At 54.0% G+C, this 17,505-nt stretch overlaps 1 protein-coding gene and 1 long non-coding RNA gene across 16 annotated transcripts in view; one reads left to right on the top strand and one right to left on the bottom strand.

Moving 5' to 3' along the window:
* The first annotated feature begins 7,833 nt into the window (after positions 1-7,833).
* ENG (endoglin) overlaps positions 7,834-17,505 on the top strand; it is a 44,473-nt gene continuing 34,801 nt past the window's right edge. For 9 of the 15 annotated variants that reach the window (XR_013405449.1, XR_013405447.1, XR_013405448.1 and 6 more), the window contains exon 1: positions 7,834-8,202. Coding sequence is in view for 6 of the 15 variants with exons in the window: in XM_077967701.1 (XP_077823827.1) it covers positions 8,136-8,202 (67 nt within the window). In the remaining 9 variants the exon portion in view is untranslated. Of the gene's footprint in view, positions 8,284-11,417; positions 11,493-15,685; positions 15,872-17,505 lie in introns of those variants that run through there. The other 6 variants (XM_077967709.1, XM_077967702.1, XM_077967711.1 and 3 more) reach the window with 5 other exon arrangements.
* On the bottom strand, positions 11,443-15,337 carry LOC144335059 (uncharacterized). The gene is made up of 2 exons (XR_013405498.1): positions 13,264-15,337; positions 11,443-12,977 (listed from the first exon to the last, which is right to left on the bottom strand). It is a non-coding gene; the product is annotated as an uncharacterized LOC144335059 (long non-coding RNA).

Below are 17,505 nucleotides of genomic sequence, written 5' to 3' on the forward strand. Positions count from 1 at the left end.
ATCAGGAAGGCCAATTTCACCTAGGATTTGGAGGCTCCAGCTCCCAGGGCCCCTTCCTTGGGGAAAGAGAGGGTGACTTTAAGGGACTCTGCTCTTCTAGAACAGGGTAGGGTCTGGCGGGATGTGACAAGACCCTACTCTTGGGAAGTCATTCCTCCTCTTCAGAGACCTTGTCCCTGGGCTCAGAATGCCCCCAACACCCATACCCTGGGGACTCAAATCATCGCCCATGAGACCTTGAGCCGTGTAGTTCAGTGGCCCAACCCACTCATTGATTGACAAGCTTCTTCAGCACCTAGCAGGCCAGGCACTATTCCTAGTGATGGAGATTCAGCAGCAAACAAGGCAGAACCCCAGTCCTCGTAGAACTTCTGTTCTGGAAAGGAAGACAAATCAATCAACAATATATAGTGTGTCAGCCGGGTGCGGTGGCTCACGCCTGTAATCTCAGCACTTTGGGAGGCCGAGGCTGGTGCATCACTTGAGCTCAAGAGTTCGAGACCAGCCTGGCCAACATGGTGAAACCCCGTCTCTACTAAAAATACAAAAATAGCCAGGTGTGGTGGTGTGCACCTGTAGTCCCAGCTACTCTGAAGGCTGAGGCAGGAGAATCCGCTGAGAGGCAGAGGTTGCAGTGAGCCCAGATCACGCCACTGCACTCCAGCCTGAGCAAAAGAGCAAGACTCTGTCTCAAAACAAACAAACAGGCCTGGCGCGGTGGCTCATGCCTGTAATCCCAGCACTTTGGGAGGCCGAGGCGGGTGGATCACGAGGTCAGGAGATCGAGACCACGGTGACACCCCGTCTCTACTAAAAATACAAAAAAATTAGCCGGGCGTGGTGGCGGGCGCCTGTAGTCCCAGCTACTCGGGAGGCTGAGGCAGGAGAATGGCGTGAACCCGGGAGGCGGAGCTTGCAGTGAGCTGAGATCGCGCCACGGCATTCCAGCCTGGGCGACAGATCGAGACTCTGTCTCAAAAAACAAAACAGAACAAACAAACAAAAAAACAATATCTAGTGTCAGATGGTGCCACAGGGGCCCATTGCTAGTGGGAGGAGAGGGCTGTTTTAAATGTGCTGCTCAGCGAAGACCTCGCTGGCCGTGTGACATTTGATCAGGGATAAGGGAGCGAGCCCTGTGGTGACCTAGGGGAAGAGTGTTTCAGGGAGCAGTAATAGCAGGTGCAAAGGCCCTGGGGTGGGCATGTGCTTGGCACATTTGAGAAAGAGCAAGGAGCTGGAGTGGAGTGGGGTGGAGGTGAGCAGAAGGGGAGGCTGAAGAGGGGACAGAGAGAAAACCTCATTGGCCGGAGGGGCTTTGGCTTTGACTCTGAGGGAGACGATGGCCAATGGAGGGTGCTGAGCAGAGCCAGGATGGAATTGGACTCAAGCTCCCTTGATAGCAGGGAAAAGGCTGGGGACAAGTTGGAAGCAAGGTGGGTTCAGTGCAGGGACTGGGGGCTGTGACATTCCAAGAGGGAGGTGGCTGTGGGTGGTGAGAAGCAGCCATATTCCACAGTCCCTGGGAATCTGAGGGAGGGCCTGCCAGATTTGCTGTGACTTGGAGGAGGGCATGAGAGAAAGAACCAAGGTCAACCCCAAAGCTTGTGCCGTGGGAGGAGGTCAAGGTCTGAGATGGAAAGACTGAGGCAGGAGCAGTTTGCAGAGAAAGAACAGAGCCCAGTTTTCAATGTGTGGAGTCTGAGATACGAGTTAGACATCCAGGGCCCTGGAGACATGGGGAGTTCTGGCTGGAGACATACAGTCGGGAGCCCTTCATATCTAGATGGTATTTAAAGCTGTTGTCTGGACAAGGTTGCCTGGAACAGGCCTTCTAAACGTTGACGTGCACACAATTCCCATGGGGATCTTGTGAAAACGCAGGTTCGGATCCAGCAGGTCTGGGACAGGACCTAAGAGTTTGCATTTCTTTTTCCTTTTTCTTTTTGAGATGGAGTTTTGCTCTGTTGCCCAGGCTGGAGTGCAGTGGCGTGATCTAGGCTCACTGAGATCAACCTCCGCCTCCTGGGTTCAAGCGATTCTCCTGCCTCAGCCTCATGAGTAGCTGGGATTACAGGCATGCACCGCCACACCTAATTTTTGTATTTTTATTAGAGACAGGGTTTCACCATGTTGGCCATGCTGGTCTCGAGCTCCTGACCTCAGGTGATCCACCTGCCTCGGTCTCCCAAAGTGCTGGATTACAGGCGTGAGTCACTGTGCTCAATCCTTGCATTTCTTTTTATTAAAATTTTTTCATTTTTTATTTTTATTATTTATTTGAGACAGAGTCTCGCTCTGTCACCCAGGTTGGAGTACAGTGGTGCAATATCAGTTCACTGCAACCTCCACCTCCTGGGTTCAAGAGATTCTCCTGTCTCAGCTTCCCAAGTAGATGGGATTACAGGTGCACACCACCACACCTGGCTAATTTTTGCATTTTTAGTTGAGACGGGGTTTCGCTATGTTGGCCTGTCTGGTCTCAAACTCCTGACCTCATGTGATCCACCCACCTCGGCTTCCCAAAGTGCTGGATTACAGGCGTGAGCCACCGTACCCAACCCTTGCATTTCTTTTTATTAAATTTTTTTATTTTTTATTTTTATTATTTATTTGAGACAGAGTCTTGCTCTGTCACCCAGGTTGGAGTACAGAGGTGCAATCTCAGTTCACTGCAACCTCCACCTCCTGGGTTCAAGAGATTCTCCTGTCTCAGCTTCCCAAGTAGCTGGGATTACAGGTGCCTACCACCACATCTGGCTAATTTTTGCATTTTTAGTTGAGACAGGGTTTCGCCATGTTGGCCAGTCTGGTCTCAAACTCCTGACCTCATGTGATCCACCCACCTCAGCCTCCCAAAGTGCTGGGATTACAGGCATGAGCCACCACACCCGGCCCTTCCTTTTTTATTTTTTAGAGACAAGGTCTTGCTCTGTCACCCAGGCCGGAATGCAGTGATCACAGCTCACCGCAGCCTTGAACTCCTGGGCTCAAGCAATCCTCCTGCCTCAGCCTCCTGAGTAGCTGGGACTGTAGGCTTGAGCCACTAAGCCTGGCTCAAATCTGCATTTATAAGAAGCTTCCAGAAGAAACTAAGACCACACTTTGAGTAGAAACAGTCTAGGGCATTATATTTTATGGCCAAGACTGGGCCATGGTTGGTGGGTAACGAAACCAACAGATAAGCTTGTGACGAGTAGTGAAAGAAAATTCAACAGGCTGGGGGTTATGGGAGGGCATCATAGCCGCAAATCTATCTATAGGACCACAGAACGCTTGTTTCCATTATTTGAGTCTGAGTCCCAGGGTCTGTGCCGGGACGTGACGCCAGGGTCACAAAGGTTTGAGAAAACCTGGCTTGGGAGTGAGGGTAAACAGAGAAGGAAGGGGCCAGGGACCAACCCTGGGGGAACAAGGAGGAACCAGGGAGGAGACAGATAAGGTGACCAGGGAGGTGGGAGGAAAGCCAGGACAGAATGTTCTGGAAGCCAAGGGAAAGAAGCCTGGATTTCAATTATCCTCTGCCTCTTCCCAGCCCTGTGGCCTTGCAAACCTGAGCCTCAGTTTCTTCCATTGTAAAATGCCAACATGACAGCCTCAGCCACTGAAGTGGCTGTCAAGTGGCACTTGGCACAGGGCCAGGCAAGCTCGTGGATAGTGGCGCGATTCCAATTCTTGTCTTGCCCTTTGAACTCCTCCAGACCAGCAGACTGCCCTCCCCTTGTGCAGATGAAGAAATGGAGGCTCAGAAAGTGGAAAGATCTGGCCGGGTGCAGTGGCTCACGCCTGTAATCCCAGCACTTTGGGAGGGTAAGGCGGGTGGATCACTTGACGTCAGGAGTTCAAGACCAGCCTGGGCAAATGGTGAAATCCCATTTCTACTAAAAGTACAAAAATTAGCCGGGTGTGATGGTACATGTTCCCAGCTACTCGGGAGGCTGAGACAGGAAAATCGCTTGAACCCAGGAAGCGGAGGTTGCAGTGAGCCAAGATCGTGCCACTGTACTCCAGCCAGGGTGACAGAGCGAGACTCTGTCTCAAACAAACAAACAAACAAAGATCTTGCCTGAGGCCACCTGGCCAGTGTGGGGCAGAGCCTGGGCACCCTGCTCCACCCTGTGGGTCTAGCCCTGCTGTTATCAACAGCCTCTGGCTCCGGGCCGGTGCTGGAGACGGTCAGCCGCCTGGTGGGTCCCTGGGGGCCGCCTGAAATTCCTTCAGTGGCCAGTGGCCAGGGTGGACGTGCTCCGTCCTTTCCTGCAGTCCTGGCCTTCCTGGCCAGCCAGGAGGAAGAAGGAGCAGAAAGTGTGCATCTGCCCTCTGTGGGGTCCAGGCACAGGGACCTGGCCATCAGCCATGCGTCTCTCGGGCGTGTGGACAGACAGTACCTGAACACATCCGTATCAGCCAGAATCCCGGCAGGAAACAGATGGCACGTTCCAGTAGGATCATTAGAGGAGAGTTTGATGAAGGGTCTGTTTACACAGGTGTGGTTGGGGTGTAGGGAAGCCCCAAGGGATGGTGCAGAACCCCAGGGCTGGCAGCGGCGTGGGCTGTGACCACCCTCAGCCTGAAGAGGCCAGGGGAGGAGCCGAGTCCACAGCCGGACAGGACTGTGTGGAGGGGGTCCCCAACAGGACCGTGGCCTTCAGTGGAGGGAGGCCACCAGTATGCATTGGCCCTGCAGGGAAGGGGCTGGAAGATGGACCCTCCTCCTCCTGCCTCCTCTGATCTCTGCAGGGGTGGGGGGTGGTGGGGAAGTGGATGTGTCCCACAGGAGGGAGAGTGCAGCTGACGGACATGGAAGACAGCTACCCCAAGGCCTGTGCCCAGCTGTGAGGCCATGTGGCCATGGGGCTTCCTGGGGCAGGAGACCCACTCCAGGACCGGCCTTTTCTCCTGGGAACCAACGACAAGGACCACCTCTCTGGGCCTCCATGACTCCCACCCCTTGTCTTCTAGGGTCCCTCATGCTTTCAGCAAATCTATTTCAAGAGCCAAAAGGCCCTGGGCTCTGTGCTGGGGACACAGCAGTGCAAAGGGTGTCAAAGTCTCTTTCCTCGTGTGGCTTCTAGTCGAGTAGAGAGACACGTGCAAATGGCCGCACACAGGCTTGGGTGTGACGGGGAAGGTCAGGGTGCTGTGGGAGCCAGAGGTGATCTCCGCTTCACCCCCCACCCACGGTGGTCCCAATCTCTTCCTTCCTCCATGAGGTGTCTGGAATCAGGGCCCCAGTTCTTCCTGGAGTCCACCTGGAGTCTCTCCTGCTTTCTAGAGAATCCATTGGGTCTTGTTTACAACGTGGATGGGGATAGACCGTGCAGCGTGGAGGGAAGGGGAGGGAGGGAGGTTTGGGAAGAGCCTCCTGTGGGGTCCCTGTCACTGCCCCAGATGCCCCCAACACCCTGAGATACCCACAGCCCCTGCCACATCTACCCCTCACTCCAAATTCAGCTCAAGGGGTGGTGGCAGGGAAGGAGGTGAGCTTGGAGCCAGGCAGCCCTGGGGTCACCACCCTCCAGCTGGGGTTCCTCCTCTGTAAAGTGGGGGTATAACTGTACCCACCTCCCGGGGTGGCTGTGGGGGTTCAGAGCTGATAAGGTGAACGCCTAGGGCGGGCCCTGGTGCAGAGAGAGTGCTCAGCCCCTAGAGCTGGATTAACTGTCCCTGGGGCACAGATGTTGGTCTGGGGCCTGGGGAAACCTCAGAGCTACCCCTGAAACCCCACCGAGCCACCCTTTGCGTCACGGTGCCCATGGCCTCGTCTCCAGAGTTACAGGAAAAAGCAGAGGAGATGCCCCTCTCAGGGTGGCCCCCCGGGAGAGGATGCGCTCCCTTGACCTCACAGCCATGCTTGGCTGCAAACTGGCCAGGCAGCCACAAGACTGGGTGAGCAAAACTATCCCTAATCCCCACCCAAAGAGCCACACCAACCCTCCCAGCCCCTGTGACAGCTCCTGCAGAGACATACGCACGGCCTACTCTTGTCACCGGGGCTGGCCAATAAGCACGGAGACGCCTGGCCTCAGACCCCGGACCGACATCCTCCCTCCAGAGGCACCCAGGGCTCCAGCCTTCTCCTCCCTCCCTGGGCCTCAGTTTCTCCACCTGTGACCCAGGGCAGGTAGATCCAGGGAGAAGAACCTTCTGGCTCCATCTCACCGTGGGTCCTGCCAGCACACACAAAGATTTGCTCTCTCAAAGCCCAGCTCTGCCAGCGTCCTTCTGCTCGAGAACTCTCCATGATGCCCAGTGGCCCTGAGGACAAAGTCCTGGCATTCGAGGCCCTCCCAATGCAGGGCCAGACTCTGCCTCTCCAGCTTCCTGTCCCCACCACACCCCTGCTGGTCTCACGGTGGTCCGACTGCTTCCTGCTTCTGTGCCTTTGCTTAGTCTGGCACCCCTGCCTGGCATATCCTCCTCACCCCTTCTTCTCCCCACCCCCAACTCACCCCGTCTTTCAAATGGCAGGCTTAAATGCCAGCCCCTCCAGGTGGCCCAGGCTTCCTTCTCTGAGCTTCCATGGGCCTGGCCCTGGGTGCTACCTCTGAGTAGCACCATGGTGGGCACATAGTAGGTGCGCTTACTGTTTGCAGAATGAACATGGGACAGTTTGGGGACTGTCACCCAGCTCAGGGAGCACTGATGGGGAAGCATCTCCCGTATGTCCCAGGGCTCAGTGCTGTAGCGTCCTCACCCTCAGAAATCTCATAATGACTTAGCCAGGAAGGCATCGTACCCCACTTTGCAAGCAGGGGGCGCTGAGAATTGAGGGGCTTTGTCCAAGGTCTCATGGCTCAAGCAAGCAGAGTAGGATTTGAACCCAGGGCCATGTGACTTCAGAAGTGCCATTAAAGTCCCCATCATTTGGAGTTTTCTTTTTTTTTCTTTTTTTGAGACCGAGTCTCACTCCATCATCCAGGCAGGAGTGCAGTGGCCTGATCTCGGCTCACTGCAACCTCTGCCTCCTGGATTCAAGTGATTCTCTAGCCTCAGCCTCCCAAGTAGCTGGGACTACAGGCGCATGTCACCATGCCCGGCTAATTTTTGTATTTTTAGTAGAGACAGGTTTTCACCATGTTGGTCAGGCTGGTCTTGAACCCCTGACCTCAAGTGATCCACCTGCCTTGGCCTCTCAAAGTGCTGGGATTATAGGCTTGAGCCATTGCACCTGGCCTGGAGCTGTGTTTTGTCCATGAAGGATTTTCCACCCAGGAAGGGGTCAGATATGAAGTGTGTGGCCCTGGGCAGCTACTCTGAGCCCAGAGATCCCAGCCGTAGCCACCTTGCTGTGCCACAGTTTTCCCGCCTGCTAGGCAGCCCCATGTCAATTGCACTTAGTAGGCCGGGTTTGGTGCCTGACAAGACATGAGGTGGTGGAGGTGGGCAGGATCCCAGCGCTACCCTCTTCTTGAACCAGTGATCTCAACACATCGGATCTCTGTTTCCTCATCTGCAAAATGGGATCATTGAGCTCAGGGGGTCACAAATTCCACAGGAACTACTTTAGCCAAGCCCAGCCCCGTGAAAGGCCCGCTCGGTGGGCTGTTAGGGTGATTGTTTTCATCTGTGGGGCTGCCTGATGCGTCCCCACCCGCCGGCCTTGGAGAGGGTGGGATGGGAGGGTGGGGTGCTTGGGGAGACAAGCCTAGAGCCTGGGCCCTCCCACCCCACTGCCTCCCCCCATCCCAGGGCCCCCCACCCAGTGACAAAGCCCGTGGCACTTCCTCTACCCGGTTGGCAGGCGGCCTGGCCCAGCCCCTTCTCTAAGGAAGCGCATTTCCTGCCTCCCTGGGCCGGGCTGGATGAGCCGGGAGCTCCCTGCTGCCGGTCAGACCACAGCCTTCATCTGCGCCCTGGGGCCAGGACTGCTGCCGTCACTGCCATCCTCTGGAGCCCAGCACCCCTCCCCGCCCATCCTTCGGACAGCAACCCCAGCCCAGCCCCGCGTCCCTGTGTCCACTTCTCCTGACCCCTCGGCCGCCACCCCAGAAGGCTGGAGCAGGGACGCCGTCGCTCCGGCCGCCTGCTCCCCTCGGGTCCCCGCGCAAGCCCACGCCGGCCCCGGCGCCCACCCGCAGCCCTGCCTCTGGACACCGGATAAGGCCCAGCGCACAGGACCCCGCGTGGACGGCATGGACCGCGGCGCGCTCCCTCTGGCTGTTGCCCTGCTGCTGGCCGGCTGCAGCCTCAGCCCCACAAGTAGGTGTCCAGGGACCCGGGGTGGGGAGACTCGGCCTCTGGTGCACAGACCAGGCCCCAAGTATTCCCGGCCTCCTTCCTGTATCCTGAGCTCAGGCCCAGCGGAGTCATCCATGGGGCTTTGGAGGGTCACCGACCCTCCCAGTTTGCTGGAACTAAACGATTATACAGGACTTTCAGTGTTGGAAAGCCTCGGGCAAACTGGGCTGACTCTTTCACTTCAACCCTGGTCTCTGGCGTCTGCTCACCCAGCTGTGTTCCATTACTCCCCGGGAAGCCTAGGTCCTAGAATGCTGTGCAGCCACAGGAGAGTTTCCTGCCCTCTCTGGGCCTTGAGTTTCCCCGTGAGGAATGGATGGGAAGGAGGGCCCATAGCCTGGGTTCTGAGCACTGGCTCTGGGTTCAAATGTCACATAGGCACTTCCTTGTGGTGTGATCTTGGGGGACTGCCTTCGGGCCTCTGAGCAAAGCGGGAATGACAACAGACTTCCCTCAGCTGCCGAGAAGGTTGGTGGTGAGGGATCATTGCAGAGAGGGCTCTGACAGACTGGCCCCTTCTGTGTTGTTTTATTTTTAAGTTCCTCCAGCTCACCTTCCCCAGGGCCTTTGAGTAGCTCCTAGAACCGAACAGGCCAAGGCTGCAGGGCCCTGCTCTGCCTCCCTCCCACCTCCCTGATCTCCAGGAAGGGTGCGGGAGTGGGTGCCGGCCAAGTTAGGGATTCTGTGGGGGCTCCTCAGCCTGGGGGGCTCTTCCAAGGAGTCATGGCCTGTGCTGCTTTCTGAAACTGACAAGAGGAGGGGCCGTGAGGAGCCAGGGACCCCCAGCCCCACGTCCCACTCCCTATCCCTCGGCCACCTCAAGCCACTGGCCGGTCCTGTGGACAATCCTTTGACCCACCTGCGCATCCAGGGGCTTTCTGATGGATCTGGGGGAAGAGGGGCAGAAGGGGGCTGCGAGTGTGGGGAGGAAGGGGAAGGAAAACAGCGGTGGGGCAGCCACCGTCTCCCCCCGTCCCCACCTGACGGCATTTTAGAGTCCCTCATTCTAGGTCTCCAAAGCTCTGCCCACCACCTGACTGATAGGAAACTGAGTCTCAGACATATTAAGTGACTTAGCAGGGATTTGACTCCTAGCCTGAGGCTCCCTAAATGTTTGCTCCTAGCAAGGTGTGATAGGGCAAACCTTCTTAATGCGGCTCACAACGACCCTGCAAGATGGCTGCCGTCATCGTCCCCATTTTACAGAAGAGAAAATGGAGGCTCTAACCTGCCAAGTTCACACGGCTAAGACGAAGCCCCTACCTAAGCTCCAAGATCTCCCTCCCACGCATTGCTCGCTGCAGTAACACTCTCTTCCTCTTGGTCATTACAGAAAGGTGCATGCAGACATTTAGGGCCTGGTTTTTAAGGATCAAAGGCAGTGGTGTGCTGGTAAATAATTAACAACAGGGTGGGGGGCTCGGTCTGTAGCGTTTGTGGATTTCCACAGCGTTTAAGTACTCCCACCTGGCTGACTTCAAGCCACCAACTCACCAAGCTTGTGGATGGGAATCAGTGCCCAGTGCACCTGGCAGTTGGTTCTCCAGAGTCTCTGCAGGCGCAGATCACATCGAGAGCAGAGATGACAGGGGTGTAAAACGATTAGGAAGAAATGCGTTTGGACATTCGTGCTCTTTTAAAAATATATAGTAATAGCTATGTAACAGCCAGTTGGAGAAACTCCTGGAAATGTCTCAGTCTGCTTCTATGAACAGGTAGGAGCTGGTCCCAGTGCACCAGGGGTCACAGGCTCAAAGATACAACAGACCATCAACCCAACTCATTTATGGTCTGGGAAGCTGAGGCCCATGGAAGGCAGAGGGGAGCCTGGGACCAGGGCCTGGAACCCAGATCTCCATGCCGGGGCTGGGGGTAGGAGTGACCCCGACATCCTAGAAATGGGTCTAGAATTTGGGGCCACCACTTGGAAGAATATCCTAAAACTGTACCTTGCGTGTAACTTGTTACCCTCACAAATCAACCTTCAGAAGTCAGCCTTCTAGAGTTACTCGTCCAACTCTGTAAAGATGTGTGGTCCATGGGTACCTGTAACAAAAATCCAGTAACTGGAAATGATCTAAATGTCCATGAGCAGAGACTCTTAATAAATTACCATGGAATATCATGCAATAGGCACCAAGAAGACAGAGCTATATGAACACTGCCATGGATGGATGTCAGGGACACATTGTTAGGTGCCCAAACAACAATAATTCCATTTCGGCAACATTAAAATAGTAATAATGTACAATATGCAATAGAGAAAATTCTGGAATAGAATTTTCTATTTAACCCACTCTCACTGTTCTGTGGCCTGGGGTTTTCTCTATGGGACTTTCACTTTCTTTTTAACATTTTTTTGAGATGGAGTCTTGCTCTTGTCACCCAGGCTGCAGTGCAATGGCACAATCTAGGCTCACTGCAACCTCCGCCTCCCGGGTTCAAGCGATTCTCCTGCCTCATCCTCCTGAGTAACTGGGATTACAAGTGCCGGCCACCACACTCGGCTAATTTTTGTATTTTTAGTAGACAGGGGGTTTTGCCATGTTGGCCAGGCTGGTCTCGAACTCCTGACCTCGTGATCCACCCACCTCAGCCTCCCAAAGTGCTGGGATTACAGGTGTGAGCCACTGTGTCTGGCTGGGACTTTGACTTTCTAAGACACACTTTCCTGTCATGTTGGGGTTTTTTTTGTTTTCTTTTGTTTTGTTTTAAGAATAAGCAGTCCAGGTGCAGTGGCTCACGCCTGTAACCCCAGCACTTTGGGAAGCTGAGGAGGGTGGATCACCTGAGGTCAGGAGTTCAAGACCAGCCTGACCAACATGGCAAAACCCTGTCTCTACTTAAAATACAAAAATTAGCCAGGCGTGATGGTGGGTGCCCGTAATCCCAGCTACTTGAGAGGCTGAGGCAGGAGAATCGCTTAACCCTGGGAGGTGGAGGTTGCAGTGAGCTGAGATCAAGCCACTGCACTCCAGCCTGGATGATAGAGTGAGACTTTGTATCAAAAAAAAAAAAAAGAAAAGAAAAGAACAAACATGTAGAGATTTTTTTTAAGCAATTAAAATTAACCATATAGCTGCCTCAGCCTGCCCCTAAAAAAAAAAAAAAAAAAAAAAATAGAGAAAAGGAAAAACATTACCTCAGAACTCCTTTATTGATACAGGTACTGTTAGTACAGTGGTAGATGGCTTACTAGTTTTTTTTTTTTTTTTTTTTTTTTTTTTACTTTTTAAGCTACTTTTAATCCAGTGGGGTCCACATTTCGGGAGTCTTTGGTCTACTTCTTTCGAACCAGGTCTCCATGTTGTCCTGTGAACTCCATGACCATCCTCTTGCAGTTCTGGAATATTCTGTCCCATCAACCTGTCACTGTTTGCTTAGCAGATCCCTTATTGTTAAATATTTAGGTGGTTTCTCCTTTGTTCTAGTTATAAATACCACCGCCATGCACAGTTTTGGTACGTGCGCCTTTTCCTGTATTTTGGATTATTTCATGTGGATTGCGTCCCGGCAGCAGGGTTGCAGGGGCTCGTGGCCCGTGCTGGGCGACTGGGATTGAAGAGTGTTCGTGGGTGTGGAGGATCCTTTGCTGGAGGACTTGAAGTCCCCATGCTGCTGGCTGTCTGTGTCGGGGTCTGGGACTCGCTGGAGAAGGGTCAGTGGTGCAAGGCTGAGACCTCAAACGCCCATCTCTTAGAGGCTGCGTTCCCATTTGCTGGGAGGAAAAGGAGGCTGGAGCAGGAACCATGTGAACTAGGAGAGGGTGGGCTCCCCAAGACATGGGGAATGTGACTATTAGGATTCTCCCTCACCTCAGCCAGACAGATGTGACCCAGAGGAACAGAGTGACTTGCTTGTGGTCACAGACGGGTTGGTGCTGGGCCCTCTGGTGACAGACCCATTCGTTTGCCCCAGGGCTGGAGGTGGATCTGAGCAACAGTGAGGTGGCCACCTCCCCTCTGTCCCCAGCGTGTCAGGCAGAGGGCCAGCTCCTCCTGGCCTGTATCCCCAGTTTACAGATGAGAAAATTGAGGCTTGGGACAAATGACAGGTGCAAATTTCAACTCCAGGCTGTCTGCTTCCAAATTCAGCTTCTTTTCCCCACAACTTTTGTGGCCTGGATGCTGGAGACCTGGAGAACTGTTTACCCTGGCTCTGGGACCCCGCTTCCTAGTTCCAGCCCAGGCTTTGGGGCACCAGCCTTGGAGGCTGAAGGGGACCCTCATCTAGGGCTCAGCTGGCTTCAACCCCTGTGGCAGGGGTGGAGATGGGGTAAAGAGTTGGTATAACAACTGACATTTATTCAGCACTTACAGTATGCTAGACATTGCTCTAAGTATGTGTACTATCAGACTTAACGCTTGCAAAATCCCTACAAAAGAGACACTCTTTCTCTCCCATTTGACAGATGGGGAGACTGAGGCACTCGTATAACTCAGTCAGGTGACAGAATTTACCCAAGTAACACTGCCCTGAAATTAGCCGCTGGGGCATGAGCCCTGGGCCTAATCACTGCAGTGTGCTGCCACAGTGGAGAGGATGAGGATCTTCCTGTTGCCTGATCTTCTCCCCGCAGGCACTGAACCTTCTCCCTGGTCCCCATAACAGCCCTCCCATCCGGGGCACAACCCCTGGGACCCTGCCTTTACCTTCAGCAGCCCCATCTATGCCCTGCCGTCTCTTCCTGCCTTCATCCTTAGGTGAAACCTCAGACTGTCAGACCCCCAGTAGAACTTAGAATATCTTTGGGAGGCCGAGACGGGTGGATCACGAGGTCAGGAGATCGAGACCATCCTGGCTAACACGGTGAAACCCCGTCTCTACTAAAAATACAAAAAACTAGCCGGGCGAGGTGGCGGGCGCCTGTAGTCCCAGCTACTCGGGAGGCTGAGGCAGGAGAATGGCGTAAACCCGGGAGGCAGAGCTTGCAGTGAGCTGAGATCTGGCCACTGCACTCCAGCCCAGGCGACACAGCAAGACTCCATCTCAAAAAAAAAAAAAAACAAACAAAAAAAAAACTTAGAATATGTCCTATCCACCCCTCCCTCTTCCCTACCCACTAGCCATGGGGAAGCAGAGTCCCAGAATGGTGGGGGGACTTGATGTGGGTCACCCAGCAGGTCAGAGGCAGCCCTGACCAGCCAGTTCCACAAATGGATGTTTGTGGTGTTAGAAACAAAATGCTTGTTCCTCAGTGCCGCAAAGAAATAGCACTCAAACATAAATTTCGTTTTTCAGCAAGGCAATTTTTACTTCTATACAAGGGTGCGACTCAAGAATGGAGTAATGGCGAGACCACACCTGAACAAGGGAGGGAAAGGGGTTCTTATTCCTGATGCAGGTAGCCCCTACTGCTGCGTCATTCCCCTATTGGCTAAGGTTGGACCTCACAGTCTAAGCTAATTCCAATTGGCTATTTTAGAGAGAGCAAGGGTATGAGCCAGAGTGGCGGGGTGAGTAGTTTGGCAGGAAGGATGGTTTGGAACAGGTCACTAAAGGTGACTTAGGTCAAAGCAGGTGACCAGGGGTGAGGTCAAAGCAGATGACCAGGATGAGTCAGGACGGAGCAGGTGACCAGGGGAACAGATGTGAACTACTGATTAAAACTGGTGGAAAAGGTTGTTTACTGAAACTACGAGGAAGTTAAACTTTAAAATGGGGGACAAAGAACTGAACATACTGACATACTGATTCTCTGAAGAGAAATCTAGAACTCACTGTATCCAACAGTGGAAATGGATGTTTGCTCTGAACCCTGGACTAAGTGATTGGAACATGGAATGGTGTGGACTCTCCTTGTCCTGGAGAAACTCACTGTCTGCTGGGAGTGCAGACACACTGGCAAATCAAAACAGCACACCTGGGCATGTATGGGTCTCCAAGGACATCCAAGGACAGATGCACCTAAGAAAGGAGGGACCGGCTTCAATGAGATTTTCAGGACAGGGTTTTAAAGGATGAATAGAAGTTGGCTAGGGGCTGGGCATGGTGGCTCATGCCTGTAATCCCAATGTTTTGGGAGGCTAAGGTGGGAGGATCACTTGAAGCCAGGCGTTCAAGACCAGCCTGGGCAACATAGTGAGACTCTTTCTCCACAAACATTTTTAAAACTGAGTCGGGCATAATGACTCATACCGGTAAGTGCTCGGGAGGCTGAGGCAGAGGATTGCTTGAGGCCAAGAGGTGGCGGCTACAGTGAGCTATGATTGCACCACTGCACTCCAGCCTGGGCAACAGAACAAGACCCCGACTCTCCAAAAAAAAAGAAAAAGGCCAGATGGTCAAACAAAGGATGAGCGTTGATCTGGGAAAGGGCATGGCAGGGGTAGGAAGCGAGGTGTGTTTAGGGGAAGAGCCCACATCTCCCCTGACTGGGCATAAATAATTGTGACGGTTGTCACCAGTTCCTGAGCAACCCCCACTTCTCAGGAGCTGGCCTAGTGCTGTGCAGGGGTAATTTACTGGCCTGCTTGCCGACTCCATAGGAAGCTGTTATGATGACCTTCATCCCCATGTTACAGATGAGAATACTGAGGATGGAAAGGCAGCGGGCGGGTGGAAGAATCAGGACCTGAACCTTTGGCATCTGTCAAATCGCTGTGCTTTTCATCTCTACTGTAGGCTGCAGTGCAGGAACTTGACCCTGCAGGCATGGTGGAACCATGGGGGAGTCCGGGGCCAAGGCATGCTGAGACCTCCTGGTGGCTGGGGACAGTGGCTGGGCTGGATGCTGGGAAACCTGGGAGGCTGTAATCGGACCTAAAAAGGGTAAAGAGTGGCCAGGAGGTACTGAACAAGATGGGGCAGGCCTTACAGCAAAAAAGACCCTTGTTGAAAAGTATCTTCCTTGGGAGGCCGAGACGGGCGGATCGCTTGAGCCCAGGAGTTTGAGACCAGCCTGGGCAATATGGCGAAACCCATTTCTACAAAAATATAAAAATTAGCTGAGTGTGGTGGTCCACCTATAGTTAGGAGGCTGAGGCATGAGAATTGCTTGAACCTGGGACGGAGAGGTTATAGTGAGACGAGATCGAGACACTGTACTCTGGCCTGGGTGACAGAGTGAGACTCTATTTCAGAAAAAAAAAAAAAAGCAGGGGCAGTGGCGGTGCAGGGGGGAAGAAAAGTATCTGTCCTGGTGTGATGAAACAATATTGACAGCTTCTGTGTCTGGGGCACCTACTCAGTACCAGGCACTTGACAGGGGTTACCCCATCAAACTGACACACACAGCCTGCGAATGCCTGCTGCTTGCTGGAGCCAGACTGTCTGGGTTTAAATCCAGGCCCTGACACTTAGTAGCCGGGTCACCTCGGGCACATTCTTGAACCGCCCTGGTCTTCAGTTTCCTCGAGTGTGCATGGGTGTAATAATAGCAGTTGCCTACCTCATAAGGCTGCTGTGAGGATCAAATGAGTTCACTTGTGTAAAGCCTTGAAATGCTACCTAGGCTCCCAGTAAGCATGATGGGAGCATCTATAGCGATTATTGGTGGCCTGCAAATGGGGAAACTGAGGCTCAGAGAGGTTAGGCTTCTGCTCAAGGTGACCAGCATTTTAAGAGGCAGAGCTGGGATTTGACCCAGGCCATCTGGCTCCAGAGCTGTTTTTCTTGATCATCCTCCAAGGTGCTGGAGGTAGCCGTTTGGAAAGTCTGGGAGGTGCTGTGTGCACGTGGGTGGCGAGGGTGGAGAGGGGACAGTGGTGGGAGGTGGCTCCTGGGTCTCTCACTTGGGGCTCCAGTCACCCAGGCCCCCAGCGGCTCCTCCTCTGACCCAGTCCCGGGAGGCCCTGGCGTTTCCCTTGGTGCCAGGGGATTGTTTTCAACTTGGTCTGGGCCCGCCTCAGGCTCCGGGAGACAGGCCCAGGCGTCACACTCCCTCCTGTCTCCCCATTCTCGTCTGCGGGGTGGGGGCGGCCAGGATTCGAAAAGGCCCCAAAATAAATGGACCTCTTATCTGATCTCCCCACCAGGCCTGTTATCTGATCATTACATAATGGCCAGGCCTGTGGCCTCTCCCGCTGGCTGACGGCATGGAGGAGGCGGCCCCAGGCGGCCCCAGCAATCCGGGAGGAACTGGGGTTCCTGGAAGTCTGGGGAGGGGGCAGGGAAAGTCCCAAAGGGAAGGAGGGAGCCGCTGCGATAATCTGCAGGCCAGACACTGGGTCATGTCGGGAGACGTGGGTCCCCGGCCCGGCCTGGTCAGCCACGTCCTGTGAGACTTGACCTGTCCCGCCCCTCCAGGCCTCAGTCTCCCCATCTGAGTAGGAGGGGTTTAAACTAGGTAAGAGCCAAGGAACCTGTGCTCACTGATGACAAAAGGAGAGGGTGGGGAGAACATGAGGGCTGGTGGGTCAGAGGGGCTGGAGACAGGAGATGGTACTGGCCCTTGATTTTGTTGGGGTAAGAGAGACCCCAGTGACCTCTCCATCCAGAAGGACCGTCACCTGGAGGCCACCCCATCCTGCCACTACACCCCACCCCACCCCTTAGACCAGTCAATTCTACAGTGACTGAAGTCAGTAAAATAACTGTAATTAAGAGAGCTGCCGGCCAGGCATGCTGGCTCACATGTGGTAGCTCACACCTGTAATCCTAGCACTTTGGGAGGCTAAGGTGAGAGGATTGCTTGAGCTCAGGAGTTTGACACCAGCCTGAGCAACATAGCGAGACCCAGTCTCTACTGCAAATTTAAAAAATTAGTCAGGCGTGGTGGCGCACAACTGTAGTCCCAACGACTAGGGAAGCTGAGGCAGGAGGATCGCTGGAACCCAGGAGCTCAAGGCTGTAGTGAGCTGTGATCACACCACTGCACTCTAGCCTAGGAGACAGAGGGCAACCTTGTCTGAAAAATAAATAAATAGAAATTTCAATAAGAATTGCCACGTACGCAGTCTCAGGGAGTCCTCCCAACCATCTCTGTGGATCATGTAGGCTCTGTTTGTTGTCATTTTACAGACCAGGCATTGAAGCCCCACGGGGTGGAATGACCCACCAAAGCCACATAGCTGGTAAGCACTGGGCCTGAGGGGCAGACCAGGTCAGCCTGGCTCCAGGGAGCTTGTTTTAAACCAAAATGCCACTATGTCCAGGCACTCCAGAGTCCCTGGGACATGTAGGATAGGGCCAGAGAGAGGACATATAAGGCCCGGGCCCCCGTGGCCGTCAGAGATCCTCATCCAGATCTTCTCCTTCCCAAGACAGAGCTGGGAATGGCGTTGCCATGGCAAGGGGCAGCTATCTCACGTCCTTTGCTGACTT

Source organism: Macaca mulatta, chromosome 15 (genome assembly GCF_049350105.2).
Source record: "Macaca mulatta isolate MMU2019108-1 chromosome 15, T2T-MMU8v2.0, whole genome shotgun sequence".
Classification (NCBI taxonomy): Eukaryota; Metazoa; Chordata; class Mammalia; order Primates; family Cercopithecidae; genus Macaca; species Macaca mulatta.